We start from the raw sequence: 12,574 nt of genomic DNA on the forward strand, positions 1-12,574 counted from the left end.
TCTCTTCATTAGTTTCCATAGGGATTTGTTTTTGTTAGAGGAGTCTCACTATTTGAGCTAGAGGTTTGTAAATATCCATGTTCTCCAAGTGGTGAAATTTATGTCAGTGTCTATGTGTGTGTATATATGTACACACATTCAGGACCAACTGTCAGCATAATTTAGCACACTGGGATTATTTGGGAACTGGAATACAGGCAAGGTACCAAGCATTTCAGCACGACTAAATCATCTGCCTTGGCTTGTGCTTCCTACTAAGTTCACCCTCACAAGTGACTTGATTTAACCACTGAGGTCAAAGTCAAAGACCAGTGCCCACAGGCGGTAATAGCAGCCCTGAGTTGATTCAGAGATCAAGGCCAGGGGAGCCAGGCAGGAACTTCATTAATACTTGTTCAGGGGATGCTGAATCCTGAACCCGGGCCAGGCGACATGGTGAGAAGGCAAGAAGGATTCCAGAAAACAAAATTAAGGTCCAGACAACTGTTTTTGTAAACCATCTGCAATACTGCATCATAATTTACAAAAGCTAGAAGAAAGCCTTGGTTTTTTGTTTTTTAAATAAGTTCAATAAATCTCAAATTGCACGCTTTGGATTTGATGTTGTCTTTTAAGATTCCTTGCTCAACCACAAGGGGACCGAGCATCCTCATTTCTTGCCCCATGTTGTTGAGCAGCTGGTTTCTGAAGTAGAAAATCAAGTGATTCCTTTTTGTACAGTAAACAGCATTTGGGATTCCTGGGCATGAAGACTGTTCAGGTGCCACATGCTGTACTGTTTATATTGCACTCAATACACACAGGAGGAAGTAAAGGACACAGAACGCCTCCTGTGTTTATTCATTCTGTTTTCTCATTCCTGGGCCAGCCTCTCTTTCAAATTGTTCCTCCCCAGGCCATAAATTAAGATAAGAGCTAATCAAATATCCTAATTCCATTAATTAGAATATTTTGATAATCCAATCTAGAATATCTGTCTTCTTTAATATGGATAGGATTTCAGGGCTGTGTTTTAGAGCTCACCTAATCTAACCCCCATATTTTGCAGATGATGGGGCAGGTGACTTGCCCAAGTCCACATGGCATGAGGTTCATTACCTGGGGTGCTACTGTCTGTCCTGGGCTATTTGCCCCAGCCCACCAGTGGCCAAAAAATGGAGGTTTGTTTGAAGCCAGCTTACACCAGGGATGGCTACAAACTCAGCCACAGCGTCAGCCAGCACTGCTGCTATCTTCTCCGCTCAGAACCTCTCCAGGCGGCTGAATCCTGACAGTCTCATAAATCCACTCACCTGCTTCCTGCGTGTGCGGCTCACGCCAGTCCCCCTGAAACCGTTTAAGGCTGACTAAGAAAACTGGGGAAACGAGCGAAGACAGGCAACCAAAGTCAGAGCTGCAGAACCGTGTAGATTGTGCTGAAAAGGCATGGAGCCAAGCAGACAGTGTCTAGACTTTAACTGGCCTCTCCCAGTGGAGGGGCGTGTGGGGAGGAGGGGGGAGCAAGGCCGGAAAGCCTGCTCGGTTTTTGTTCAGCTAATGCAAACACATGACACAACCTCTGACAGGCTCCAGGCTGGGGTTCACTCTGTCTAAGACATTTCTTCCCAGGGGTTGGAATTCAGCTGTAGGCTGAGGAAGTGCTGCTAATTCAGCAATCAGAGGGATGCTGGGAATGCTTTTCTTAATTCCTGGGGAATCACAGTTCCCAAACTAGATTGAGTTGGGCAACAGCCAAAAGTAGCACACTGTGGGTACAAAAGAACAGCTTTTTAAAATTTCCATTTGTATCATCTTTGCTTATCCATGACGAAAATCCATAAAAACACAGAGCTGGCTTTTGATAAAGGCCTGATAATGAAAATTTTCTAAGACTCTGAATGAAATCAATTTATAAAATGTACAGATGGAGGCCGGGCGCGGTGGCTCACGCCTGTAATCCTAGCACTCTGGGAGGCCGAGGCGGGTGGATCGCTCAAGGTCAGGAGTTCAAGACCAGCCTGAGCAAGAGTGAGACCCCGTCTCTACTAAAAATAGAAAGAAATTATATGGACAACTAAAATATATATATACAAAAAATTAGCCGGGCATGGTGGCGCATGCCTGTAGTCCCAGCTACTCAGGAGGCTGAGGCAGTAGGATCGCTTGAGCCCAGGAGTTTGAGGTTGCTGTGAGCTAGACTGACGCCACGGCACTCACTCTAGCCTGGGCAACAGAGTGAGATTCTGTCTCAAAAAAAAAAAAAAAAAAAATGTACAGATGTAGAAATGACCATCATAGTCCAATAAGTATCACATGACTCAGAGATAATGGTGGGGTTGGAGAGCTTTGCACATCAGTTAGAAAAAAGGTGCCCCTTCCTATGGGTGGGCAGATAAGCCCTGTGCCACGCACATGACACACTTGTGCAGTGAACAATCTGTACAACCACACCCATCAACTCAGCTGGAGTTTTACTTATCTTGCAATTTGGCCTTATTAAATGCGGAACAGTTGTGAATACATCTGAAAGAGAAATCGCCTTAAAACATCTGAGTCACTAACCATTATGTTGCAAATGACCAGTGTAACAACTACATGCCAACGTGGGTCAGAGAAGCAGCTGGACCTGAATCCAAGTGGAGACCATGCCAATCCATGTCTATGTGGCCAGAATGACAAGGCCTGAAGCATCAATCTAGGCACTTAAGCTGTTTAACAACTGATGTAACTGGGAGAATTCAATGACCAGCAAAAGTGTCTTTGGTTTGTTTTCAGTTACTTTCAGAAATAAGACACAGTCAGCCTAGAAAACTGAGCATTTATCTTGGGATTGATTTTAAGTCCTGGGTTTGCATCCTGGTTTTACTACTTACCAGGTGGGCTGATTTTGGCGTAACTAACTGAATTCTCTGAGCCACAGTTTCTTCACTGATAAAATGAAGATTATAATAACTACGTAGGTGGTGAGAATTGAATAAGACAAGGTTCTTTCCCTTCCTGCCTGTTGTCTGGCTAACTACTGGTCATTTTTCAGAGCACAGTTGGTGGGTCACTTCCCTTGAAGGACCCCCAGTGCTGGGTCAGATTCTTAGCCCTGCCCTAGCACTTCCCACATTGGATCCCTCTGAGCCTGTGTTCCTGTCTGCCTCCTCCAGTGGACTGCAAGCTCTTTGGGGACAGAGTCTGTGCCTTATTGACCAGCACTAAATCAGTGCCTGACAGAGAATAGATTTGTGATATCTTTTACTTTCCTCTTTGAGTTGACTTTGAGAAATTACTTTGTTCCAGATGATGCAAAATAGTGTATCAAGACTTTGTGTAGTTTTACCTCTGCATAAAATGTGAGCATGATGGTTTGTGGATATTTAGGCAGCTCCTAATGCAGCTAAAACACTTTGGGATGACCTCTGTAATGGTGGGAGGAGGAAGATGAGAAAGAAAAGGCTAAACAAGAAGGTAGAGGAGAAAGATGAAGAGAAGATCAAAGAGCAACACAGGGAGCAAGAACAAGATCCAGCTCCAAGGCCTGGGAAGGGGTAGGCAAGTGAGGCTGCGTGAGGACTGGCTGCAGACAGAGCAGTGTCTTCCTAGCAGGACTCAAGGTTTGTGTGCAAAGCACCAGGAGTTACAACCTTGGCTCTCAAAGGGACAAATCCCAGCCTGCCCCAGGAATACTTCCTGCCTTGTTTTTGAGAGTAGTTGGTATATGTTTTTGAAACAATGAAAGCAAAGGGCCCTATTCTTCTGCATGATTATATTTTTGAAATCCAAAATTCAGAATTTATTGCCCAGTAACAGGCTATGCTATGGAGACTATAGCAAGAATATATGAAAATGACCATCCAAGATATGATGTTGGCCACCTCCCTAAGTAAGAAATAGGGACACAGGAGAGAGGAAAACAATGTGGAAAAATTCCAGAGGAGTTATAGTACCTATTCTTTTGCCTTTTCTTACTGTTCTCTTGCCAGTTCTTTCCCTTCATTCACTCTGCCTTTTGGGAGAATCCATGCCAGCTTGCCCACCCCACTGCCTATGCATAGGAGGTGCTCCACGAGTACTTAATTCTTTTCCTGGAGCACCGATAAGCATTGTGGCTTTGCAGGGAAACACTACACAGAAGTTTAAGGGCAAGATTAGCTCAGTAGAATGAAGAGTTTTGATATAAATCCTGGGTGTTACAGCAGTCACTGAAATAAATATACTCATTCTCTTTTTAAAAGAGAAAGGAATAGAAGCAAGGAGAGTTCTGCATGCCATGAACATACATGTGCATGTGTACACACACACACATCCCATGGCTTTGGAGTTCCTCCCACAGAGATGCCACAAGAATGATAATAGCTAACTGCACACTATGTGCAAAAACACTCTTCTAACTGCTTTATTATGTAGGAGCTTATTTGAGTCTCACAACTAACCTATGGGGTAGATACTCTGGATTAAGCCAATTTTATAGATGGGGAAACTGGCCAAGAGGGGTTTTAAGTAATTTCCCCAAGATTATACAGCCAGTACGGACAGTGCTAGTATTTAAACTCAAGCAATCTGGCTTCAAGGCCAGAGTGCTGGACCATTATGCTATAGTTCCTCTCAAGGATCAATCAGCGAATGGAGCAACAAGCTGAGCCAGCACACAGGCTGTACAAATATAGAAATGCATAGTGGATGTTTATGTGTAAATTGAGAATTCCCTTGTTCACATCATCATTACAGAGTCAAAAACATTCTTTATCAGTGTCTAGTAGGGTCTGGTAGGAAGCACTTCGACTCCTGCAGATATTTGTTTTTGGCGTTGACTATACACCATGAATAGAGAGAGGAAACCTTTTCCATTACCGAATTGAATAGATAGGCAAAGAGATAGGCATTATCCCCATTTTACAGATAAGGAAAGTCAGTTCAAGAAAGTTAAGTAGCTTGACCAAAGTTTCACAACTAGACAAGGCCAGAATTCAAACTGGGTCCACTACCCCAAAGCCCTCACTCTTAACTGAAGCTGCAAGCCGGAGATAAGAGGTGACTTTTAAAAGGTGACATCAGTTAGGAAGGGGCAGAGCAGGACTTCTGTGTCAAGTATGCTTTCATTATCCCACGTGTTGCTCTTAATAATGAAAGGGTTCTGTAACAGGGTCCATGTAAAAGATAGACTTGGAGACACCCAGATATGAGAACAGGAGAAGACAATGAAGGAAGGAACTCCGTGGAGGGCTGGAGTGATATGAAAATGGGAAGTAAGAGAAAAACACCAGAGCCCCAGGAATAGACACAATTTCAGATAAAGTTCCACAGAAAAAACTGCCATCTACTGGACATACTGATCAGGTGGCCAAGGCGGACCCAAGGTGGAAAATGGTCCCAGCTGCCCAAGTGGAGCCTCTCAAATTCTGAAAAGGCAGGGGCCATCCCTCCCATCGCCACATTTCAGGATTTTCTGAACCAGTGGCAGCAGATGAAGAAGGGAAATTCCTGCTAAAGCCTTAGATCTGATCCCTAATGGCCAGATCTGAGCTATACAGTAGCAACGGTGGTAGCAGCTCCTCCAGAACAGGTATCTGTAAGGTACTGCCTTTTAGTCCCACACTGTTCCTAACAGTAGCACATGTGCAAAGTGACTAGCATAATGCCTGACATTTCTATAGGAGATCAATACATTACACTTACTAATTATCATTGAAGGATAGGAGGAAAGACTGGGGTAAAAAAATTTTGCCTCAGACACAGTATTTTAAATCTTGAAAACAATAAAAAGTAGAGAAAGACAGAGAGATACTTTCCCTACGCCAATTCAAGCCAATATCCCATGACACACATATAAATCTGGGTCTGCAACATGTCATGGCTTTTGCCAAGAATCACGTGACTTGTTTGGCAACAGCTTGGTTGGTCACAAATAGTGTCTGAGATTATTCAGAGGACATAGTAAGAGTCACAAATTCAGACTTAATCCTGGGAATAGTTTATTGGTGGTGGCTTCCAGAAGAGCACATAAAGTCTGTGAAGGGATTAAATGGAAATTCTCCAACCCCAGCAGAAAATGCAGATTTATAGGATACATTTTGTACTCCAACTACCCAAAGAGCATCCTATTAGCAAGTTATTGCCAGACTGCTGCTAATGCAGACACTGTTATCTATGACAGCAGCAGCTCTTAGAGCCTTAGCAAGAGCAACTGCTTACTTCATCAGAACAGCCAAGAAAATTCTTGTTATATTTTGTTGATGGCCAACATTAGAGGGTTTGGCTTACTTTAAGGTGTTCAGATTCATCCAAAGAACGTAGAAGCTTGGGCCAGAAACTGGTAAGTGCTGTTTTCCTGACATTTTCATCCTTTTGCTATCCCAGTTCTATCACCTATTACCCCATGCTGTTTTTGTCAGTTCCACACAGTCCCAAACTCCTTCTAATTACCTTAATTTTGGCTAAAGATGTGTGTCAATGTTTGTCAGATTGGACTGATTTTCTTCCAGCAGGAATAGCAAAGAACTTTCATCTCACAATCAGACTTCGAACGATTGCTAACGGCTACCTGGAATATTGCTGAGTAGGGTTTTCAAACCTCCTCCAGGTTCAGTAAAAGAATTCTAGGACTGATTAGCAATGTTTGTCATGGGTAAGGGAAAGGATAGAGGTGACCTGAATGCCATGTTTGTGCCATCCCAGCAGGCCATGATTCTCACATTGGGATGCACTTATTTTTATTGCCTACCAGCGTCTAGTAGCCACATCACATACATCTGTTGTTTGATTGATAATTTCTCTGAAAGAGGGGATTAAGCAATCGTGGCTAGCTATAGAACCTCAAATAGAGAGCGTCAATTTACCTTTTGATAATTATTAAAGGTTTATTATTGTGAAAATATGGATTGAAACTTGCCAAATGTTACTAGGGCCAGACACCAAGAGAGTGGATTGATTAAAAGATAATCTTTGGGCAAGGAGTCATGAAACTACCCTAGATCATCCTCACTTTTCTCACTGTAACTCTCTCCACACACTGAGTTCACAACATCCTTTCTGCACCAACTCCCTCAGCCTTGATAGGGTGGTGCTTATGTGGGCACATCCAGATATAAAAGTTCATCAAGCTACATATGAAAGACTTGTGCATTTTACTAATGTAAAAGAATTTTACAAATCAAGGGAGGCCCTACATTAATGTAAAAAAAAACTGTAAAAAAACAACAAGTGCAAAGATACTTGTTTACTGTCCAGTTACAATCATGTACATTGTAGCTGCCACAATTTAAAGCACCAAGCTCTCCACTAGATTGTAAGCAACCTGAGGGCAGAGAGCACTTCCTGTGCTTCCTTCGTGACTCTGTCCTGCATGCAGGGCATGCTCTGCCTGCAACAGGAAAGTCTGTGCCATCAAAGGCTCACTCTTGGAGAAAGTACCCCTCGCCAAAGTCACCAGAGTCAGAATAGGGCACACTGGAGAAAAGTACCCATTTGACCTCCAAGGACATTAATCATCTAGCCCACAAATGAAACTATGTAAGTGTAAATTTTTTTCCAATTGTATAACATCTGGTACCATTAAGCTTAGAAAATTTATGTCTGCTAGCAACATTCTGCCAATGTCCAGTTATTTGAAGAGAACTGGAACAAAGAGACCATGACATTTTCAATTCTCATGTGTGATCACTGGTATTTACAGCTCATCCTTACTTTTCTGTGGGAAGCATGTGTCTTTCCGCCTCACTGACTTTGAAGACTTTCTTCTCTGGGCCATTTCCTCTAGGGTCATTACATCCACCTCTGCCCACGACCCCTGAGCTTCTCCACCTCATGGCTCCTCCCCAACTCGCTCCTGTGAGCCTGGGAACACACTCCTGCTTTCTGTCATGACTTCTACAGGAACTGTAACATGCCCACCTTCTAAGGATGTTTTCAATGGCCAGGGCCTTGGTTTGCTGGGTGCTTGCCCATCTGTTGTGGCTACTCAGCAGAATCCCTGCTGTTTTAACATCCCAATTTCCAACAATAGTCTTTAGAATCAGAAAGTAGTTTATTTGCCAAAGGATAAACAAACAAGAGATCATTTTAGTGGTTAATATACAAGCTGTAGCTCTAAGATGCAGCTGCAGATGTGGGCTAGACTGAGGGCCGACTCGAATCTACCATTAGAACAATTCTAAAGAATGTAGAGGAGCTCCGAAATCAGCCAGGAAAACCCCTAGTGGTTAACCATATGCTGACAATTGGGTGTGAATGAGGTAAGAGGGACAAAGCCCTAATAAAGAGTACTGCATGCCTAGAGCTAAGTGAAGTATATGTATCTGTAGAACTGTTATTGTTCCCCTTACTATTCTCTTAGGTGACACCCTCCCAGTCAAGTATGGATCACTTACTGGAATATGTGTTCTGAATTGTAAATCAGTCACCTGTACACGTTATTTATAATAATGAATTTCTGGACCTGGAATGCTGGGACTCAGAGTTCCAGCAGTGACAACCAACAAGGGGGAGGGGGGTGTGCTTGGGTACTTGCCAAGGCTGCCTTCCTGAAGCAGGCAGTTGGGCCATAGAGCCCCTCCAGCCTGGCATGCTAGCATGACAGAGATCCACCAACTGAGACTCCAGGGACACACATGCTAAGGCCTGGGTTCTCAGACTTCTCCCAACCTCCGTACCATGCCTCCCCCATCAACACGTCTCAATGAAGTGCAGTAATTCCCAAGGGGAGAGGGATGGCAGAGGGAGAATGAGCCAGCCCACGCAGCCCATCCCAAGAGGATCTAGAAAAGGGGTAGCTGTATAATTGTTAGTTGCAGCACTCCCTCTGCTGCCACCCCCATGCCTAGTCCCATCCAGATGTTTATATCCGCACATCTGGAGACATGTGCCACATCCCAAACTCTCTTTCAAGCCGACTCTAAAGAGTGCAGCGGTGTGGGCTCAGGTGGATGCGGCAGAATTTAGAGGGAGGCTGGCTGAAGAAATATGCTGGTGACAGAGTAGCAGGAGAATGAGTAAGAAAGAAAGAGAGGCAGCAACCTTGAGGTGCCAAGTAGGAGATCATGGACAACATTCAAAACAATATAACACTTTCCTTAATGAGCTTTGTTAATAGTTCCGTGAACCTAACCTGAGGGATTTACACAGACTGGCATTAATGATGATGACAACCACCTTTTTTGGAACACCTCTGATTCTGGAGGTTTACTACAGAGGCTTTGGCTTCTTCAAATATTAACATGATTTGTAAGGCAATTACATTATTAAAAACATATGCTGGATTAAGTATTTATGCTCGTATTAAAGCAAAAAGCACCAAGAAATCTCACTTTATTTCCTAAATTTCATTTCTAAAAAGTGCAACAATATTTGTACCATTTTAGCTGATCTAAAGTTTACCAAAATAGATTCATGTCAATAAATACTGTAAATATCATTATTTGACTGTGTTTGCTCAATGTCCTTACAGTTAACAAGGGAAAAAGTTTCCACGGCAAGCACCATTAACTACAAGATAAAATGCTTAAAATAATATCCAAATACGGAGAAGTTATTTTTTTATTAATAACTAAAGGTCTATTATTATTAACACATAGATTTTAAAACTTGCCAAATGTTACTTGGGCTAGACAGCAAGAGGTTGGATTGATTAAAAGTGAATAATCCTTAACAATCTGGAGTCATGAAATGTGACCTAGATCATACCTACCCCTCAAGCTTTTCACTATAACTGTTTCCACACACCGTGAGTTCACGGCCTCCCTTCTCCATCAACTCTGTTTTCATGCCTCCGCACTTCTCCATCTTGCCTCTTTCCTTGGAGATTTTGCCTGGGAATTCTGTGAGAGTACTGGATGCTCTTCTACCTCCAGCAGGAAATTGCTGCTGAGGGAACTTCCTACCAGGGCTAGGCTTTTCCCTGCAATGTGGGGGGTGGGGAGGAGGGTGTGGAGCACGGGCTGCCCAGAACAGATCCCAGAGCTTGGCCCACACACCCTGGTGAGTGAACCAACAGCCTTCTCACACCTCATATTTGCATTCCAATTCACAGAGTGATTTCACACCCTGGCTGGCAATTCCTAAGCCTGCTGGAAAACCATACCGGGATTCACCTCATCTTCACTGGACTGTGGCTGCCTTTTGAGGGCCACAGCGGGGCATGGAGGAATGTTCCTTAACCAGGACTAAATCAGCCAGTGAAGGGGGATACTCCCTCAGCTTCAAGCCCTGGAAAACAAAATGGATGAGAAGCAGACCTGGAGTTTTAGATGGGCTCCAAAGGCAGAAGGAGCTGGATTCAGACCCTTCTGCAGAACTAGTTGTATGACCTTGGGCAAGTTACCTAATCTCCTTAAACCTGTTTCCTCCTCTGTAAAATGGGGATAACAAAACCAACAATACAGGGCTTAGGGAGCTTTAAAAGAAATGGTGCAGATAATCCACATAGCCCAATGTCTGATATACAAAAAGTACTTGGTAAATGCTAAAGTTTTGTGCTTGGAAGTGCTACGAGCTGGTGATGAAGAGCCTTGGGTCTGGCGCCAGAATGCTTGGGTTCAAATGCCACCCCTAGGATTTAGTAGCTGAGGGCATTATAGGCAGTAGTTATGTAACCTTCCCTGACTCAATTTATCTATCACTAAAATGGAATTTTATTACAACACGTTGTAGATATCTAGTAAATATTAGCCATTTTAATTTCATTGGGAGTAAAAACAGTTGAGTTTCCACCTCAGGCAACAATGTAGTAGTGAATTAAAAGATAGCTCAGTATAATATGTATATTTAAAAAATCGTGAAGACTTTGTATGCGTTTATTATTTTTGAGGGCAGAGTCAAGCAGCGATGCTAAGGGTGTGGCTACACTGTAATATGTAGAAAAAAATTCTAAGAGGCAGTATAAACCACCCACCAGGGAGCTATTTCTTTTGTAATGTGCATTCCATTTCTTCTCTCTCATGCTTTTTAATTCCTTCCACATTTCCTGCCATAATTATCAAATGTTTAGTTTCTGACCTCACTTTTCTGGAGACTAGAGCCCAGGGAATTTAGAATTGTTTATTTTCTGTCCATAAACCTTTGAGTTAATGGACGGGCTTGTGAGTGAAGGGTTTGTTGGTTTGTTTGTAGTGTCTCAGGAAGGTCACTGGAGTTGAAAAAAACATTTTTAAAAAAGCGCTGAAATGCTTTAACTGGAAACGCAGAGCCCCCAAGAGCTGAGCAACGGACCTCTCACACTTGCGCAATGTTAGTTTAAAGGAAAGTTTAGAAAAAGGCCGTTATATGTATGGCCCAGATAATAACACAAAACCCGAGGATACTTTACAAAGAAGAAAACAAATTTCAGGAAATCATGACCTCACTTTATAAAAGAGAAAGGAAAATTTACTTTGCCCCCAAAGAAGAAGTACAAGATTCTGCCCCGTCCCCAGCGAAGAGACAGACTTGGAAAGGAAAAGTCCCTAACTTCTCAATCTCCTCTAAAGTGAAGGAAAGAACTCAAGGCGCCTTTTTGAACTCGCTGCTGTTCTGGTCGCCGCCTCGTCCCAATCGGCCCTGCCCGTCCTCTCTCCCCCTCCCCACTCTCCCTCCATATTAGTCCCGGTGGGGCTCCCGCTTACGGCCCTGACTACTTTCCCCGATTTTGAGATTTAAGTTTCTAAGTATCATTTCTGCTTGGAGCGCTCCCCCAGCTCCACCCCACCCCACCCAAGTACGGAAAGTCCCGGTGCCAGCCCGGGAGAGCATCCCCAGGACGCACGCCCGGCCCGCCCGGCGCGCAGACCCGATGGCCCCGGGACCCGAGTTCGGACCTCCTCAGCCCCTCACCTACCTCGGCGTGGACCCAGGCGACGGCCACCAGCGCGAGCGCGAGCCAGCGTTTCCACATCTGCGGAAGAGAGAAGAGAGCGAGACTGAAGGCGCCCACACCGACCCGGGAAACTTCTTCGGGTCCCGCAGGCTCGGCTCCCCGCCACCCCGCCCTGCCAGAGCACCCCCGGCCGCCCGCAGGGGTCCGGCCTCCGCGCCCTGCTCCGCGCCGCGCGTCTGAGCTCACCATGGTCCGGTCCGGGTCTCCGGAGGGCGCGGAGCAGGGCGGCCACAGGGAGCTCTAGGCGAAGGTGGGAGCTGCGCCGATCGCCAGCCTCGGAGGAAATCCGACCTGGGCTCGCCGCCCCTTAAGACCCCTCCTTCCCCGATCGCCTGCCCCCCAGCTCCTCCCCATTCTCCTCCCCCTTCTGCAGCAGCGGCCCCCGCGGCTCCGGCTCCCCCCTCCTCCCGCCCCCTGCTCCGGGTAGTCCGCGTGCGTCCTGGCGCCGCCGGCACCCCTCTCTCGGCACGGCCCCTGGCCGAGCGCCCCTTCGACCCCCTGGATGTGGGCCGGAGGCAGAGGGGGTTGTCCCCTAGGGCGCTGCAACAAAGGCAGAGGGAGAACAGGGGGAGCCAAAACCCCACCCCCAGGATGGGAGGTTGGCTCGCGCCAGCCAGCCCGGGCAGGCCGCGGGCTCGGGCTGCGGCTGTGGCCAGGTGGGCGGTGCCGCGGGGGGCCCGGGCCGGGACTGGGACTGGAACCCGGAGGAAAAGGCGCCCGGCGGCCTGGGTAGCGAGAGCCGCCCCCCGCAGCTGAAAGAGA

At 45.6% G+C, this 12,574-nt stretch overlaps 1 protein-coding gene across 2 annotated transcripts in view; it reads right to left on the bottom strand.

Moving 5' to 3' along the window:
- FSTL1 (follistatin like 1) overlaps window positions 1-12,094 on the bottom strand; it is a 55,218-nt gene extending 43,124 nt beyond the window's left edge. The window contains exons 1-2 of one of the 2 annotated variants that reach the window (XM_069472679.1): window positions 11,999-12,094; window positions 11,774-11,830 (exon numbers count right to left, since the gene is read on the bottom strand). In XM_069472679.1, coding sequence (XP_069328780.1) covers window positions 11,774-11,830; window positions 11,999-12,001 — 60 coding nt within the window. In that variant the 5' untranslated portion in view covers window positions 12,002-12,094. Of the gene's footprint in view, window positions 1-11,769; window positions 11,831-11,998 lie in introns of both variants that reach the window. The other variant, XM_069472680.1, reaches the window with a different exon arrangement.
- Between the last annotated feature and the right edge of the window lie 480 nt (window positions 12,095-12,574).

The sequence above is a fragment of the Eulemur rufifrons genome, chromosome 7, assembly GCF_041146395.1.
Source record: "Eulemur rufifrons isolate Redbay chromosome 7, OSU_ERuf_1, whole genome shotgun sequence".
Taxonomy (NCBI): Eukaryota; Metazoa; Chordata; class Mammalia; order Primates; family Lemuridae; genus Eulemur; species Eulemur rufifrons.